This window comes from Aulostomus chinensis, chromosome 4 (assembly GCF_037954235.1).
Source record: "Aulostomus chinensis isolate RoL2024-O1b breed Wild chromosome 4, RoL_Achi_v1.0, whole genome shotgun sequence".
Classification (NCBI taxonomy): domain Eukaryota; kingdom Metazoa; phylum Chordata; class Actinopteri; order Syngnathiformes; family Aulostomidae; genus Aulostomus; species Aulostomus chinensis.
The window spans coordinates 15416240-15435348 of NC_141323.1; the positions used below are offsets into that span (position 1 = coordinate 15416240).

Below are 19109 nucleotides of genomic sequence, written 5' to 3' on the forward strand. Positions count from 1 at the left end.
AAACATATCCATTCTGCATTGAATAAAGATACTTTCTTCTGTAGAATATGACATGTGGGCAGCCCATCTCTGCAAAATCCAAAAAGAGAGTGTAACCGGAGAAAAGTCAGGTGGTTTCATTCATCATCAGTCAAAAAGCAAGAGAGATAACCAGGAAATTCCTGCTTTTCCCCTTGGAAAAAAAAAACAGATGTTTTCATATACAATCTCTATAAAAATCAAAACTGTTGCTGTCGATCGGGTGCATTATTGATTACTGATTTGACATCGTTGATTACCGATCATTGAGTAGGTCCGTAAGTCCCTAACCCTTTATATGAAGGCCATCCTTCCAAGAAAGAACAGCTGCATAGGTCGTGATTGCAAGTGACGAAAATTACCCGGAATACATTTTTAATCTCTGCATATAATTAATCTGTAGGCAGGGGAGAAAATGTTGGGACAGGGAAGCTCCTGGTTTCCATATGAGTAGCTTTGACCAATCACGTTCGAGCGAGCTTCGGTTGCATCCTCGGTTCAGAAGTGACAGAAACGGAACGACGCCGTTGTAGTGGATAAAAATGTTAACTGAGTGTGAACTGGCTACTTTTGAAACAGTCTGCTTGTCAATGTGGTCTTTCAAATCCATGCATACGTCTCAAGTTGCCATACAGACCGTAAACAATGAGCGGTGGATGGAACAAGGGAGTCGGACCGGATATCCATTGACTGCGCCCGAAACCCGAAATACTGGTCGCTGTTCCCAGAGACTAAATCACAAGGCAAAGCGGATGTGTTCTTAGACTGGTATATTGTTCTCATGACAGATGCCATCTTGTGGCCATGAAAATTATGACCACATAAAACAGGAAATCGGATGATGTTTAAATGGTAAGAGAAAATCCCTTAAAGCATTCTGGCTGTGGCCAGGCTGACGAATTGGTCCTGCTCTGGCCTTTGGCTTTGGAGACCCACGTTCAAACCTGGTTGTCATGAGTTCAGAGCAGCGAGTGGAAACACGACTGTCTCCTAAAGTACTGATTTGACCCCGAACCAGAGCAGTTTTCTAAACCGTACCAAGTGTTTTCTGCTTAAACCTAACCAGACTTTAGCCACAGCGCTGACGCAATATAAAACCTTGTTATTTTTGAACACTGATTTGTAACAGGGGCACAAAGGAAACACACGTATGTGTCAGATTAAAGAGTGTTGGAACAGACCAACTTCAAAATGTGGTCATTTGGTGTGCAGGATAAGGATTTTGTTTTTGTGCAGTTGTGTAACGGCAGACCGAAGATTTTTGGCCAAGTTTAAAAGCGTACTTAGTATATTTACTGTTCTGATGATACAGATAATTTAATTTTCTTTATCTGTGTTTTGGAAATACGAATAAGTTGGGTATTGTTTTGAAATTCCTCAAACATACTGACATATAATCACCTCGTTTGCTGTAGCACTTCAAATTGAACATGCTTTTAATAAGAGTTCCGGAAGGTTGCTTCCCCGGTGCGTCGCATCAGTCCGCAGCAGCTTCCCACATATAAAGTCAGCTGTACCCCGCTGATCCTTTGGATGTATTTAAACACTCTGCATGCCACAGTATCAACAGTCAGACCACACACACTTGTGGGATTAATAAAACGAGAGTTGATTATGAACGGCCCCTGTTCAAAGATGAAGGCTTTGGAGGCTTGATAGTGATTGAGTGCGGAAAAGAAGAGAGATGGGGAGAATGGGAGAAGGTAAATTTGAGATCCAAAAGCAGCGGAGACGTGCGAAAAAAAAAGGAAAAAAAAAGATGATGATTTAAAGTAGAGATATGTGATGTGTTCAAAGACTCGGAACCAGCGAGGTATCAGGTTTGACAGTTGGCCGGGATCACGCCAGCTGTTCTCAAAGGATACATGCAGATTTCCTGATGTTATTAGAACCTGATTCAAGAACTGGGCTTCAGGCAGCACTGATACTCCAAATTGTGCATTAGAAAATTACAAGTAAACATGCAAAGATGGAAGCTAATCCAGGAGATTAGGACCACTTTATCATTTTTATTATTTAAATATAAATCCACTGTTCTCTGAGTCGAAGTTTAGATTTCCAATCCACCAATAATGCAAATGAGGTTCATAATGTGCATGACACCTAAGAACGATGATGTAAGCCGCAATTGTTGGAAAAATCAATTAATCAGCAGCTAATTAGAGGGGTTAACAGACTTATTAGAGCATTTAGAGAGTGCAGATGAGAATGATTCACGGTAGACGGGGTTGCGGGGGTAATTCAGTCGACCACTGGAGGAGGGGCAGAGAGCTGGAACGCCATTTCTCTAGTAATAAGCGTTCTGTTTCCTCTTCGAAACAACCAAGTTAAACCTGCTTGCCCCCTAAAACAACCAACAGCCGAGCTCTTGAGAGGCCCAAGTCGCCGCCGCTGCGCCTTTGCGTATCAATTGATGGAGAAGTTACTGAAGGATTTAGAAAGACAAAAACAGCGTGCGTGAGAATACAGCCTGCTCGCCTAAATATTACAAATGACTTCCGCTGAAATCGGCTTTGCTACCGATGATCAAAATTGTATTTTTCCTCTCCTGACTGTTCGTATGGACATCAATAGACACGCCGCCTGCCTTTGTTGTGTAAAAAGCGTTGTCTCTTGTCTTTCACATGTTACCTGTTAGTTCTTCCTTCTACTCTCCCTCTGGAGTGATCCGAGATGCTCTGAACTCTTTGAACCGGTCCCTTTTTTCCGGTTTGCAATTCACGAGCGACTTTGTGTGGTGGTGGTGGTGATGTTGGCGAGAGTGGATTACCTACCCTAGCTAACCTTAACACACACACACACACACACACACACACACACACACACACACACACACACACACTTTCAGAACATGCTTTTCCATTTATTATCTCTAGAAATCAACAACTGAGCCGGAGCCAGGAGGTCACGCAGGCCGATGCTAAACCTCTTACTCTAATCCTGACATGTTCCTGTGTTTTCCATCGTGGAGTACACACACGGTGGTAGTGAAATATTTATTAATGACATTAATACCACTTTTTCAGGCTTTTTAGAAAAGATTATATCTGTCTTTTGTGAAAATCAATCAATAGCGGAATAAACAGAAGCTAAATTATTGCTGTAGAAGTGTAAACACACTGCTACACGAGTAATAATCAAAGCCATTACTGATCGCACAACTACCAGACATATACATCTGCTGTCTTGCACAGTATTACATGGACTTGCAGTACTTTGACTTGAACAGCTTTAATTCCCCTGAGACTGGTTCAAATAGAGTTCATGTTTCACTTTGTAGGAAAAGAGGGATCTCTGTGGCTATCACTCATGTTGTTGTATTCAGTCCATTAGTCGTCCCAATAAACAGCCTTATTTTATTTTTCCTTTTTCAATCAGGCAAGGTTTCAATTTGTAAGATCTCCTCCGACAAAAGCGAGACCAGCCCTGTCTTATATACGCCGCAATAATTCAGTTGCCGTTCTTTCTCGAAATCGAATAATTTTTCGGTGAAATGTTCATTTTCCTGTTTACTTTACGCGAATCACTACGTTAAGATTTCCCTCCCGAACTTTCACCTGATAGCGTAGCATCGCAATGATTCCCGACATCAGAGGGGTTCATCACTTGTGTCATTATTTACATATTAATTGAAAGCCATATTTAAACATTAACTGTGATTTTAACTCTGCTGCGCCAAAAAAAAAAAACCTTCATTTTTAGTGGTATTTACCCTCTGCGGTTTGGATACTACACTCGACTGCCTTGTGGTTTTGAAAACTTTGTTTTCTCATTTGTAACAAAACACTTTGAATGGACTTGGTAAGGCTGGGAGCTGCACGATGCATTTTAAATTAGTCGGATCGCTTCATGCATCAAAAAAATGCAGTGAAAAATCTGGTTGTTTGTCTTAAAGTGATTCCCGCTCCCCTGACCGTGAACGTATTTAGGTCAAGAAAATGCTGTTTGCTCTTATTCAGAGCGTTATCTTGAATTGGGTTCGTACGGAACGCTGCCGTCCATGTGAGTGCAGCCACTGAGGCAGCAGTCAGATCAAATCTTCTTCACCTGCTGTCAACCACGCTGGGGTGCGCCAGCTGTGTTCACTCTTGTATTCACCATCTTCCGCTCCTGCTTTCTTCCCCGCTGCTCGTAGGCCAGCAGGTGACGATGATTGGATTTGATTGCAGCGTGTTGCCTCTATTAGACACACGCTCGTCTGAGGCAGATCTCGGAGATCGAAGCCTGACTTGAAAATAGGGAATAAAGTTGTTGTTTTTTTTGCTAGCAACTCTGCTTAATACTTCCCTTTGTCCGTCTAAGGGCACTAAAAATGAATCAGTTGCAAGTGAGGAAGGTCAGAAGTGAAAAATGTGATCATATGCAAGTGACGTGTGTGTTAGCAACTCTAACATGACAGATTACACTCTCAGCCCCGTGGGTATCTCTGAATTTGACTTCATTAACTCTCCTATTTCCTGCGGTATCAGAACTGGGAGTTCAGTTGGCGATGCAGCAAACGCCAGGCTGGCGTGTTATAGTTAGGTTAAAGGTGTTGCGTGACAGAGGACCTAATGGTGATCATGCTACAGAATTAATGCTCTTATGAGATGTAAACAGCATCTACATACCAACACAATGAGTCCTAAGCTGATTAGCAGTCACACTCACTTCAACCCCAACAGGCAACTAGGAAAGACTTAAGGAGGAAAGCCCCCCGTGCTTCAAGTTTACTTCAAAGTTGACCTCAGAAAGGTCAGAACTGGAGAGTTAAGACACGGAGAAGTTGACGGAATGAATCAAGGAATTGTTTTTTTGCTTCGTTCTGTTGCACAAGGATTTCTCTGTTATAGGTAGAATTTACTTGCAAAACAAAAAATTAACCGTGACCGATCAGTTTGAATGTGACTTTACATACACGTGAAAAGCTTTGATCATTTCTGCTTGGTGAGGTGATTATCATAATCTAAAAAAACGAATACAGTGATAAAAGTAGAAGGCATTCAGAGTGCGCTGACCAAACACGATGTAAGCAGCGATGAGTTTACGCGCCCTCACGCCCAATAACGTTGCACTGCGTGGCTGGAGGTGTAACCTGGTAATATTTGGGTTGAAGGAGCAGACGAATGTGTAGGGCGGTCCTCGATACCATTTTTTGAGGCTTTAAAGCGTAATTTTTTTCCCGGCTGAATCATCAAAGCTTCACCCAAATAAAGGTTGAATAAAATGCAGATCGCGCTAACTAGGCAAACAGTAGCCACAGAAACTCCTGGCGAGTGCGACGCCTCAGCATTGACTTCCAGTTTTCAGGTGATCATCCAAACATGTCAGTGATACACCAGCGGCGTTTGACAGATCTGGCACTTGACTTTTTTGGGGGTAATCTCTGCGAATTTGAAAGCTCTTCCAGATGTTTGACTCGTTCCCGAAGGGCTAGCTTCGGAGCGGTCGCGTGTCAACAGCAGGTTCATGACATTGCGGGCGTCTTCAGATTAGATTTGCAATTCACAAAACTAGGAAGTTTAAACTCAGTTAGTTGTTAGTTAGTCAGGTTTTACATTGGCCGTACCTCCTGTAACCACAAAGTGGATTTTTGACTTGAATCATTTAACCCTGACATCAAACGTCTGACTATCTGGAGTCCAGTTGAAACAGTTTCTATTTCTCGAGTGAAATATCTAAATTGGTTGCCTTGCCAGTTACACCGTTAACAAAAACCAAGGTCTGAAGGCATTTTAACCAAATTTGAGAGGGATCTGGTCAACCCACTAGGAGGGGTACGTCACAGTGGGGAAAAAAAAATCATGTCATGTTGCCACCAGGTGGTGCTATGATTATCGTAACCCAAAATCAAATAGGTTCTTCTTTGGTCCGTACTAAAATTTGTTGATCCTCTGCACCAAAATGTAGATTTTGGTGTTTATGTTAGTATCACATTTTTCTCTTCTTTCAGAAGAAGAACTTCAGTGTGTTGCTGAGCCTCGGCGTGCTGGCGTCCTGGGGAGTGATGCTGCTGTCAGCTCGCCTCTACTGGATGGGTAACAAGCCTCCAAACTTCTCCAACTCTGACAACCCGGCAGCTGATTCACTGCAGTTTCTCACTCGAACACTAACGTTCCTCCACCTGCCTGCCGCCAATGCCTGGATCCTGCTTTGTCCTGACAAACTCAGTTTTGATTGGTCCATGGATGCCGTACCCTTAGTCCGGTCAGTGACGGACTGGCGGAACCTTCACACTGTGGCCTTTTATGGTGGATTTATCCTCCTGGCTTTGTTTGGCTTTCATGGCCCAGCCAGTAAAGCCAAGGAGACCAATGGGAAAGTCCAGGTCACCAATGGAAAATCACTCACAAACGGGAATGGTTACTATGCCCTAGACACAAACCATAACACAGACCAGGGGCTGCCAAAGACCGCCCTGAATGGGTCTGCCGGACTTCACCACTGCCCTCTATGGACGTCCCAACCACCCACAGAAAACCTAGTACTATTCTCACTGGGTTTGCTCTCACTCCCTTTCATTCCAGCCACAAACCTATTCTTTTATGTGGGTTTTGTGATCGCAGAAAGGGTTCTATACATTCCCAGTATAGGATTCTGTTTACTGGTTGCTACTGGTGCAAGGACCCTGTACATTAGACTTAGGGCAAGAGGCTTCAAGATCTTAATGTGGTGTCTGTGTTTGGGGCTAGTGCTGCTAAACGGACTAAGAACTATTCAAAGAAACAGGGACTGGAGCAACGAGGAGAGTCTCTACAAGTCTGGAATCAGTGTGAACCCCGCAAAAGGTAAGAGGGGTCATCATTACACTGTGTGTAGTAAAGTGTCCTATCTCAGCACACACAATAAAACAAACACAATAGTTACAAGGAATGTTGAAAATACCAGCTATTTTAACGTGAATATATATTTGCCGGCGATGTATTGATAACGTATCAACATAATACCTGACTTAATACCAGTGCGATTGTTCGTTGCGCCCCTAAACACAGGATTTCAACTAAAATAACCGGTGAAACATCTTTATTCTGACATGTAACATTCATCCCATGGTAATTCAGCAGTATTCCCTCTTTTAAAACCAACACACCGCTTTTCCATGCTAAAAGAGTTTCTCTTGACTGACGCATGTCTCTTGCAGCCTGGGGCAATTTGGGGAATGTTCTGAAGAGCCAGGGCAAGATGGTGGAGGCGGAGACGGCATATAGAAACGCTCTGCACTACCGAGGGAACATGGCTGACATGCTGTATAACCTGTGAGTATTTAAAGATCCCTCCAAACCCTCCTCCTCCAACATCTTTGACATGAATGAGTTCTGATCCATCCCATCCATCACCTGAAGTCGCGGTGGCAGAGTGGGGAGATGATGAGGGAAACGCGAGCGAGCTTGAGGTGTGAAGACAAAGAGAGAGTGACAGGCGAGAGAGGAACTTGAAGGAAAACAAAAATAGATGTGATACAGGAGAGAAGAAACATGTTAGACGCTGAATACGCTGTGATGTAAGAGTGTGGCAAAGAGAAAATAACTTTGCGTCCCTGCTGGCTCTTTGTATCTTGTGCTACTGATTTCATTAGCTGTGGTGTGCCGAGCCCGCGAGAGAACACAAAGCCACTTCCAATCCTGCGATGCAAAATGTCAAAAGGTGCCAGAAACTCATAGCAGGCCCATGTTTCTTTCTCCCATGCTGACATTGTTTTTCCTCTCCCTTTTCTTGATTCCGTCTCAAGTTACAGGTGTCAGGAAGCTGGCAAAGCAACACAGTGAGAATGGAAAACCCAATGACGGAGTTTTTGCATTCTTTAGAATAGATGTGCTATTTGAAACTGATGGATGGTTTAGTATATTGGGCTTATTGTTGGTTTTTGTCTTCTCAGCTTTCACCCAGACTCCCCTCATCACTTCAACATACCACTATTTTTGGCCAAAAGTGGCTTAACTGTAGCAGATTTAATAGAAACAGATAAATCATCAGTGTTTTTTTGCATTTCTCTTTTTTTTTCCAGGGGTCTGTTGCTGCAAGAGAATGAGAGGTTTTCTGAGGCACTTCATTATTATAAACTGGCCATTGGGAGTCGGCCAACGCTGGCATGTAAGTAGTAGTCGAATTTAAACACAATGACTGTGTGCAGTGGAAGTTAACGGTAATTAGATGTTCGCACAGTCTTCGTTTCTTCTGAGCCTTTGTTTGGATTGATTGATTAGGTTAGAGATCTGCGTCAGTTACTGGATCACCACCAGGCTTCAGTTTTGATTGACGTCCCGTTGCCGCTTGGTCACTCGGAGGTCATGTCATGTCAGTCGTGCCTCGATGTGAAATTAAATGTGGGCCACTGCACCAAGGGCGGGTTTTATGAGAAAAGGAAGAAAGTCGAATTATTTCCAGATATTCTTTTTCACTTGATGAGATGTCCTCAATTCTTCTTTATTGCCTTCAACTCCTTTCAGAATGAAGCTTTTCAATTTCTTACCTACTTTCCTGAAAGTTTTGGTAGTCTTTTGTCCTTCTCGTCCTCCAAACTGTTGAGGGCAAAAAAAAAATACAAAAATCACCAGGTTTGTCCAATTTGTGCAATGAAGAGCCTGTGTGGTTAAATCCTTTTTTTTTTTTTTTTTAATGTGAGAGACTTTATGGGAGAAGGAAAACTGCATTTATTACCCTCAATGAAATAAAGGATGCCCAGTCGCAAGAATGACGTGCTGCGATTTCACTCTGAAGGTCAAATGTGCGTGAAGCAGTAGAAACTTTTGTGAGTAATATTCAAGATGGATTTTGATTAGGACCGAAAATCCTTTCCATAATAGGAACCGAATGAATGAGGAAGAAGAGACACAAACACACACCAGCCCCTAATAGTCACTTAATAGCGGACAGAAACACACATAAATTCATGGTTTTCTCTTACTGATATTCTGCCTTTAAGCTGCAGCCGTCAAGCTTTTGTCGTTCTTGCAGCGGCCTACTTGAACACAGGAATCATCCTGATGAACCAGGGAAGTCTGGAAGAGGCTAAACGCACCTTCCTGACTTGCGCCAACATTCCCGATGAGAACTTGAAGGACCCCCACACACATAAGAGCTCAGTCACCAGCTGCCTGTACAACCTGGGTAAACTGCTCCATGAACAGGGCCAGCAGGAGGTGAGTGCTAAAACATACAAGGGTATTTTTTATTTATTTATTTATTTATTTTTTGGGGTGAAGAGAATGAAAGCCAGTTTCGTCCCTCGGCAATTACGATTTGAAGCAAAACAAAAACAAAACTTGCTAAATCAACTTATTTTTTTCCCCCCGCCCTGCAGGAGGCGCTGTCTATTTATAAGGAAGCAGTGCAGAAAATGCCCAGGCAGTTCGCACCGCACAGCCTTTTCAACATGATGGGTGAGTTGGGATTCGTTTGATTTCCACTCATTGTTTGTATTACACCAAATGAAATGACGGACGTTTAAAAATTGCAGATTGCTGCTTTGACAGTGAGAGTGTATTTTTGAAAGCGGTACCTCACGGTCGTTTTATGACACACAGGGAGTAAAGCACTGCAGTTTTTAAGGGGGCTTATTTTGGCTTGAGATTTAGCAGTGAAACCTAATGTTTAATTCCTGGTCTTCCATTTAATCTGGGATTTAAATTGAATTCAACAAACTGCATTAAATTGTTACCAAGTAAAACATTAAAGGACTTGCTTCGTTCAAACAATGACGCTCTTAAATGCGCGGACAGACTTTTGTGTCCTTTTGAAAAGGATTAAAGTTAATCCGTGTAATAAATCACATCCCTGTATTTGTTATTTTAAAAGTAATTACATTATTGGGAGCTGGGTCGAGATCGCGGGGAGGTGTCTCCGTTAATTCCTCGGACAGCCGGAATGAGGATGGTAAGTGTTTAGTCAGGTGGAGGGAGGGGCTGAAGGAGGTCAGCCTTGTCCCGGGGATACTTTGTACAAACTGAAGTCATCAGCTTGTCATTTTACTCCAGGGGCCGACAGCATGGCCTCTGATCAAAGGCATTCTCAAGCAAAGCTATTGTTTCTTTAGAGAATGATGTGTTAACGGGGGAGAGAGGTTTTTATTCCACTTGTGAGGAATGCAAACACTATGGATGAGGGTCAGCAGAGTGCAAGGCAGTTTCCTGCACCTGTTGGGAAAAGAGATTCAGATCATTTCTTCTGAGCAATGCAATATTGTAACTTTCTGATTTGAAGCAGAGGTTTTCAGTGTGAGATGGGCCTCCCCAGGGGGTCTGCAGACTGTATCAGGGGAGGCTCAGTGAATGGAGGTGAAAGAAGATGAGTTATTAAAAGAACATCATATCCTGCAGTACAAATGTGTATAGGACATACAGTTGTTTCTGGGGGGGGTGTTACTCTTTCTTTGCAAGAGTCATAAAGTAGTGCATGAGTGAGGAAAGGCCGGTATTAGCGTCCAGTACCCAGTATCATGTTGAATCTGAAAAATAAATTGCTGTTCTTATGGAACTCTGATCCTTTCCCCCTCCCCCAGGAGAAGCCTATATGAGACTGAACAAGTTGGAGGAGGCAGGTCACTGGTACAAAGAGTCGCTCAGGGCCAAGCCTGACCACATCCCTGCCCACCTCACCTATGGGAAACTCCTGTCTATTATTGTAAGTCCCAATGAAAACATGCTTGAGGATTCAGGAATCAAGGTTGGGTACGTCAACGGCTAGCTGTTGACCATTTATGGATGTCAGCCTATGCCTTGAGTTGCACACAGCTTTGCTAGCTAGCTACCTGAGGTAAAAAAATTGATATATATATATATATATATTGTTTGACGAATCTCAATGTGCTACCTTTTTCTAGTTTCCAAAGGAAACAAATTGTATGATGCTAATTGTAGCATTTTAGCAAGCTATACCATGAAAGAAAGCACCCGGTTGTATCTGAGGATGGCTAGCAACCAAAGATCTTGTTGCTGCAACTCTCAGTCAGTGTGGTAGAAGGCTGAGGAGCTAGTTGCTACTTGTAACTGGAGTGAGAGCTACTGGGACCATGAGGGGAAGATTATTAGATTATTATTATTAGAAGTGAGCTAGCCAGGAGAAGCTAGCGAGCCCTGACGTCGACTGCTGGGCAGCTCTTACAAAAGAAAGCTTTACGACAACTACCTGTGCCTTCGAAAGGCTGTCCGGCGCACGTTTGACAACCTCATTGACTCGAGCGGCCATCACTGAGGCCCCCTGTGCCTCTTGCGTGTCACATTATTTTCCTAGAACTTTACTTGTCAGTTACCAGTAAATTGGAAAAGACATTCATCGAAAAAGTACAGAGTGCCATCGGGATGACGCATTCCGATTGGCCAACCCTGAAGTTGTCATCGCCATTAATTCCCCTGACCAGCCAATGGGATTTACACATTGTATGTTGGATCATTACTGAAAATGAAGTTTCTGGCAAATATACACTACCTTTAAGTCTTTCGAAGAGTAAGTGCAATCGTTATAAGAACTGTTTACATTTAATGTACATTACACAACAACCTCTGCTGCATAGTCGAGCCACTAATTTGCAACTGCTGCTCAGAATTCACAAGTGTGGTATTTTCTGATGTATTTTATGCCATAGTCTGCATGTTCTCCCTGTTCCTGCGTGGAGTCTCCATGTTCTCCCTGTTCCTGTGTGGGTTCTCTCTGGTACTCCAGCTTCCTCCCACAGTCCAAAGACATCAAGAGAGGACGAGGCTGATTGATACTCTAAATTGACCGTAGGCGTGACTGTGAGTGTGAATGGTTGTCTGTCTCTATGTGTTGGCCCTGTGATGGACTGGTGACCCGTCCAGGGTGAACCCTGCCTCTCGCACGAAAGCTGCTGTGATAGGCTCCAGGCTCCAGGCTCCAGGCTCCAGCCCCCCCCCCCCCAACCCTTAACAGGATAAGCAGAAGAAAATAGATGGATGGATTTTATGCTATAGAATAAAATGTAAAAATCTTGTGTGAACCACAGACTTTATTTCAGGCATCCAGAACCCCATTGAGAAATCCCATTTGATTTCAACACAGGAGAACCTGACATGCAAGAATACTAAATAACATCTGGGTTTCGGGACTCGTTCCTGCGCCGCTGCATTTTCCTTGTAATGTTTGTGGTGTGGTGGCAGAGCGTAATTAGAGCTGCCCATCATGTCGATTCGTCTGCGAAGCTGAAAGAATTTTCTCAACAGTTCTGAGGTGTGTGCCTGCCCTTCGTGAACAAACTCAGCTTCCTAATCAGAAGCCATCTACAGGAATTGTTGTTAATTCATCACTTCAGTGTTTATTCTCAGTTGGAATTGGATGAAATACAGATTTGAGGAAATGTAGACCGAAAGGTTATGATACTTCACTTTTTGGATGAACTTGGAGTGACCCCCTTCCAGGACTGATACCAGATAGCTTTAAAAACAGTATCTGAAGGTGGTTGAAGGTCACACTGGTGGGGAGTTTGTCTGGTGTGGATGAAAGCTAACCCTCTGATTGGATGTGTTCCAGATTTTTGTCCCTTGCTGTGTCAGTCTGTATACATACATAAATAAATCAAGAAGGACCTCAACGGTACACCCATGTGCCCAAATGTTAACCTGCACGTCTTCATTTTTTTCCCCCAGCCAAATAAAAACATCCTCCACCCCCCCCCAAAAAAAAAAAAACACACACACACACACAAAAAAAAACCCAACCTCAAACACAGAAGTGTGACAACAGATGTGTTCACAGCTGAGTTAAGTTTGGACGTGGGAGTTGGCCTCCGTAACCCCTCGAGAGATATTTGACCTCTTTTCCTTCCACAGAATTAGAGACACAACCAGTCTGCAGGGCTGTTCACAACTCTACGTGAGTGTACACACTTGCAGCTGGAACCCTCGGGGGCGTCATTTCGATCAGTTCCCCCTTCTCTTTTTTTTCTTTTTTTTTTTTGATGAAAGATTTTAAGATACACACAATGTGTGTGCGCGTACACACACACGCACACGCCCTTAAAGGACAGGTTCAGATTAGAGTCACCCAGTGTGGCTGGACATCTGCTGTGCTCCCTCAAGCTTGGAGCTACAGATCCATGCAGGACCCTGACTCAGAGAGAGGCCCCCTCCTCTACAGGGCTTAAGGAACAGGAGATTGGATGGACCCTGGACAATGGGCCAGTGGACAGGCTTATAATGCAATTACTCTGCTTCCTTATTGAATCACTCCATCGGCTACATTTTTTGCTGTCCTGCCGGAGTCAATCGACAGTACAGGCATGCGGAGGACGGGTCAAACTGAAGGCTCGCACCATGGTTCAACCCAACATGTGCTGGTTTTTGTTGACGACATTGCAGAGAACTTTGAAAGCGACCCTCTAGTCATTGAAAAAGGAAACCCTAACAATAATTTCCCCTTGTTTTTCTTCAAAGTTTTGAATCGGTCACGTACGCCGATGGTTGAAATGAAACACTCTTTGGTCAGGAAAGAACAAGTGCAACTCCGAAAGCCACTAATTGGCTTTATTTTCGCCGTGGTAGGATCTGACTGGGAATGCTGTGGGCAATGAACACTTGGTTACTGTGTCAGCACAGGATAAACATTTGGCTCAAGCAGTCGTCGTACTGCTGTATTCGGAAAAAAACACCAGCTTGTTGGCATTTCTTTCCGCCAATCATAATTGGCGTAAGCTGTGATTAGCCTAAGATGTAGGCTTACAAAAAAAAAAAAAATCAGGGGAAACCATGTTCTACTTGTTATATTGTATAAAATAGATAAATAAAACCACTCTCAAAAATACCACAACGGCTCTGCCTTATTTCATGGTTAAAAACATTATTTAAAACTTTCACTTTTTAAAAACAAATCCTATTTAGGGCTTAGTTTCATAGGTTGCTACTTGCTAGCTCGCTAGCTCCTTCAGAGGTGGCTGTGCTTTTGTAGTGAGGGAGAAGTTCAAATTCTGACTGTAACGTCACTGGTAGCAAGTCTATACCTTCAATGTTCTTCTGGTAAACCACACTCGTGACAACGTGACTGTTTTCTGAGTCTTAATTCGACTATTCTTCGATACTTTAAGTTTGAACGCTAACCACAAACCCCTCGACATGGCAAAAAAAATTCAACGACATCTCAAGGTGCGGGTTCCTCCGACGTAACTGCGTTGTGCATCAGCTTTACACTCATCAACCACTGAATAAATCAGACTGAAAAGGAAATCTCACATATTGAAGTGTTTGCTCCAACCGAACATCTCTAATTTAACTTCCAGGGATGACTCTGGAGAAGAGTCGGAGCCAAAGGAAATGTGAAATAAGCCATCCAGGCCCAATATTCGCTCATTCATTTCGAGCGATTACAGGCATGAGAAACCTAATGAAGCAAAGCTAATATGCCCAGTCCTCTCATTTTCTGTTGCATGCCGAGTCCGTTGGCTATATGGAAGCTATCGCTACCGAAGCATGAAACATTAGAGGTGGAAAAACTGGGCCTCATGTGTCTAGAAACAATACGTTTCACAGTTTTGTTGGAGTTACACACACACAAACACTACAAGTTTTTCTTTTAAGTCTGCATATTTGCATATTTTTCACACATGTCTTGTGCTGACTGTCACCGTTACGCCATAATGTTGCTCGACAATACCCCAAAAAAATTAGTTTGAAGATTTTCCGAATACTACTTTAGAGTCTTTGGAAAACTAAAATGTTGAAGACTCATCCTGCGCTTGGGTTTATAATGATTTTATTTCCAATAAAATGGTTCCTCAGTTTTCTTTTTGTCCCTCTTCCATGTCTATAAATGTTTCCATTTACTTACCGGCAGGTAGGACAACAAGCTAACCAGGAGCTAGCTACGAGCTAGCTAGTTTATTTGTGCTTGCGAGCTTCTACCATTTCTTCCAGACTTGTGTAAGAAAAAAATTAAAGTGGCTGAAGATAAATTCTGTAAAATTCTTAATACTGATAGTTCTTAAAGTCTATGTCTATAAAATGTTTCAAATAAACTTCTGCTCTAAATATTTCACAACACAAACTAAACTTGATAAAATCAATCATCTGAATGACATTTCTCCCTTTGTCTGTAGGGGCAGAAGGCAGAAGCAGAAAAGTACTACCTGAGAGCTATTCAACTAGATCCAACGAAAGGAAACTGCTACATGCACTACGGTAAGAAGGAATGCAGTATTATGCGGTATTCCTGGTTACAAAATCTCCTGGGAAAAATGAAGACTCACTTAACCAGACGATTATTTCCACATTTATCCATTTGCAAACATAGAGGAGAACTTCACCGACATAAAGGTTTAAATTATATATGTATATATGGACACTCTTTATCCGAACAAGTATCTACTATCAAGGTTTTATGGCAGTTTGTCTTCTATTTCCATTTCTTTTAAGTCATGTTTTCATTTCATATCCTGCAGTGTGGGTTGTCGCGATACTATACAAGTAATTCATAACACGGATGCTTCTGTTTTCAAATATTTCTCATATCTTATTATTGATATGTCTTTGGTTGATTCAATAAAAACCAACACCAAAAATATAACCGCATAAATAAATATATGTAATAGTTTCGTGTCACTTTCCTCAAACCTGCTCTGATCTGAACAGAGGATGAAAATTACGCTGAACTCTCAGATCCTTGAATTACACACCAGGCCCTCTTGCGAGCTTGTGGCCCTTTGTAACTTGATAATAACGTAGGAAAGAATCGCAGCAGTCTAGAAAACCTTTCAGAGGTGCCAAATACCCTTCTGTCTCGTTGTGTTTCCAAGTAAATAATAATAGGATATGTTTCAGCAATAGTCGTGAATGTTCTGTGGCGAATGAGAGGAGCCGTTTTGAGGTTTTGTTTTGCAGATGGCGCGAACACACTTTACAGAGCAGGATCAGAATACACTGTTTACTCTTCGTAACACAGCCAAATGTGATACAGCTCTGACTGCTAATATCCAGCGATATTTCATGTCAGTTAGGAGGGACAGGTTCTTCACTGCTCCGTGTCACTTTATCGCCTGGTGGGAAATAAACTGAAAGTGTCCTCGTGTCCCTTTTTTTCCTTGTCGCTAATCATTCATTTTGCTTTTCTGTGCATATCTTTGAGTTTGGTTTGGTACCTGGCAAGGTTCTTGCTATCTTTGGACCAGAGTGTTTCCTGACACTCTTCCTATCTGCCCCCCTCCCCCAGTATTATCTCGTAGGCTCTCGCTATAGGTGTTTGTTCGGGCCGGCCTTCGTCTTTTTATCACAAATCTGGCTGCTTTGATATCCAGGGTTCACTGGATGAGCTCCAGGTGTGTTGATCTGTTTTGCGCACTTGAGAGAATGCAAGGAAGTCAGGATACAGGGTGAAAGCTAATAGTGAGATAGCAAGGACGAGGCGGCTTTTCCTGCTATTGTTCACAGAATACATTTGAATGCAGAAACGCTGCACGCTCCGACTCAAGCAGACGCTTGGCTTTGAGCGTAAGAGAAGCCAATATCCTCAATGGAGCCTCCCCTTCCTGCGTCCAGTAACATCTGCGGCGAGGCTCGGATGTTAATTTATAGCCACTGAAAATGTTACTTGAGGTTGGCGCACCAGGTGGCCAGACTCCCATAGGAAAAAAACAAAACAAAAACCCCAAAAACTAAAATCCCTCTCATCTGTATGTGCTCAAATGTTGCGTTCAATCCTTTCGCCGTCTTCGCTGCCTCCTCATTCATTTCCTCCGTTCATTTTTCATCGTCTCCCCAACAATTTGTCTTCCGTTGCATCCTTTGACCGATGCTACAGGCGAACCACCTGTGGCGAATGCAAAAAAAAAAAAAATAAATAAAGATAAGTTGCACTTCCTGTGTCTCTGCAGGCCAATTTCTGTTGGAGCAATCTCGTCTCGCCGAAGCAGCGGAGATGGCGGAAAGAGCCGCAGAGCTGGACAGCACGGAGTTTGATGTCGTCTTCAGTGCCGCTCACATGCTCAGGTTAGCTTCTGGGGAAAAGGAATGTTCACACATCCTTTAAGAATACATTTCAAGTTTGTGCGCTGCTGCTTATTGATAAGAACCTTTTAAATATGAATGATCCCTCTGTTACCGGGTAAATGTCTTCTCCATGGAAATAGCTGTTATATAACCAGCAGGGCAGTTTCAGTCGAGAGCTTGTAAAGAACCCATTTGGGAATTTTCCTCTAAAGTTTGGCAAGCGCTCGCACAGACAGATTATAAGTCTTAAAACGTGTCAAAAGGACTGTAAATGTCCTTTTATTCCCAGCAACTCAAGGAAATATTGGAACGATTTGCTGTTTTGCAACCTGGAAAAGTCATTATTGCTTTTTAGCTGTCGGTCTAAATGCAAAACTGCGGTAAAGAAATTTAAAGCGGAAAGGTTTGGCCGAGGTTCGCTTTAGGAGATAAATCGAAGAGGCAGGTCATTTTTGGGGTTTTTATTTTCAGATGCGACTCGGAGAGATTAGGATTAGGGATGACACTCCTTTAAACGAATGTGACACGCACCCGCCATCGGCTGGATTTAAAACTGAGACGTTCGGATGTTATCACACCTTTAAATCCTGCTTGCTGTATTTCAGATAACAGGCGCCCTTCAGCAGCCATGACAAATCAAACCAGAGAAAATGATTTAACCCATTTATCCCTGTTAATTTGTCCAGATTAAGAGTGAAAGTCTTCTCTGAGTCAAACAAATGCTTGACTTTTGGATTTGGGATTTACTTTGCAAATTCTGTGTAAGAGTTGTGCATTTGCAACAACCCGTTATTATTGGCATCATCCCGACAAAGTCACATGACCTGAAGAAAGTGATCTCCTGTGTACTTTTGTGTCTTCACACTTCGCATGAAGGTTTTTGGAAGTTGAAGTACTTCCAGAAGTTATTGTGAATCTAGCAGTGAAACCAATAGCTGGAGTTTCATAGGGGTTTTTTGTTTTTTGGGTTTGTTTTTTTTTGGCGGCGATAACAGAGTGATCACGGGCTGATTTATAGACTCGTAACATCTGCACCAGGTGTGGTAAAGTCCTGGACTACGTACGAGTCATGCGAGTCAAGCACAAGTGTCATTTCAGCATCCAGCTGCCGTAGAAAAGACGTCACTGGTGGTTGATTTAACACTACATACGTCCACAGTGACGACCAACGCAATAAACTGGCGAAAAAGTAAGGTAAAGCAGTAAAAGTTTTCTTTTTTTACTGGTTATAATCACGATTTCTCAGGACCAAAATGAATAATCTCAACAGATATTAGGATCTTCATTTAAAAGGAGAAGGTATTCATTGAAAAAACTACAAGGTGTGTGTGTGTGTGTGTGTGTGTGTGTGTGTGTGTGTGTGTGTGTGTGTGTGTGCGCGCGCGCGCGCCGGGGGACCGGGTTCACGTTTTGGGCAAAATAATCCAAAATTGATAGAAAAAAAGTACAGAAATTCAGCAAATTCCTGAGGTTTCTATTTTGTGTAACCACTAAAAAAAAAAAAAAAAAAAGTTAAAAAGAAACGATGTGTAAAACCCAACATGTACACCATAACTGGACAATTTTGACAAATCTAACCTGCGACAAACTTGACTAATCCACAATTCTAACACCTTGAATCAGACGTTTCCTAGCATAGGCTAACAGCGCGAATGACTGGCTGTCAGGAAGTCCCGCCGTGTGTTATGGTTGTAGCAGTACATTCATGTTCAGTGCTCTTGATATGACTTGTATTTTCATGCGCATGTTTCTCTTTTCTCACCGTGCTCCCTGCAGACAGGCCAGCCTGAACGGGGCAGCGGAGCGTCAGTACGAGCGCGCGGCCGCCCTCAGACCAGACGTAAGTACCAGGAGTACAGTTAGCACTCATCACGGTACCGTAAATTACTTATACAACATATCACCCATTCAGGGGGGAAAAAAAAAAGAGTGATGAAGCTGAATTGGAAACTGTTCTCCTCCACGTTCCGCCGGTTCTTGATGTTTCTTATGCAAACAGCAAAAGATCCCGAGGAGAAATGCGGTCGTCTGATACCGACCTCGCACATTCAGCGTCCGAGTAAATATTTGATCATCGGCGTTTAGTTAAACAGACGGAGCCACATGGGATATCGTGTCTCTCCGTGTCAGCACATGCGGTCGAGGAAGTTAAAGGAGGGTGGGGGTCTGGCGGGGCGGGGGGGGGGG

General features: G+C 43.0%; 1 protein-coding gene across 2 annotated transcripts in view; it reads left to right on the forward strand.

Moving 5' to 3' along the window:
- Positions 1-19109, forward strand: part of tmtc2a (transmembrane O-mannosyltransferase targeting cadherins 2a) — a 59008-nt gene that overhangs the window by 35683 nt on the left and 4216 nt on the right. The window contains exons 3-11 of one of the 2 annotated variants that reach the window (XM_086202038.1): positions 5951-6785; positions 7139-7253; positions 8003-8088; positions 8953-9137; positions 9299-9377; positions 10496-10617; positions 15038-15119; positions 16808-16922; positions 18699-18762. In XM_086202038.1, the coding sequence (XP_086058164.1) occupies positions 5951-6785; positions 7139-7253; positions 8003-8088; positions 8953-9137; positions 9299-9377; positions 10496-10617; positions 15038-15119; positions 16808-16922; positions 18699-18762 (1683 nt within the window). The remainder of the gene's footprint in view (positions 1-5950; positions 6786-7138; positions 7254-8002; positions 8089-8952; positions 9138-9298; positions 9378-10495; positions 10618-15037; positions 15120-16807; positions 16923-18698; positions 18763-19109) is intronic. The other variant, XM_086202039.1, reaches the window with a different exon arrangement.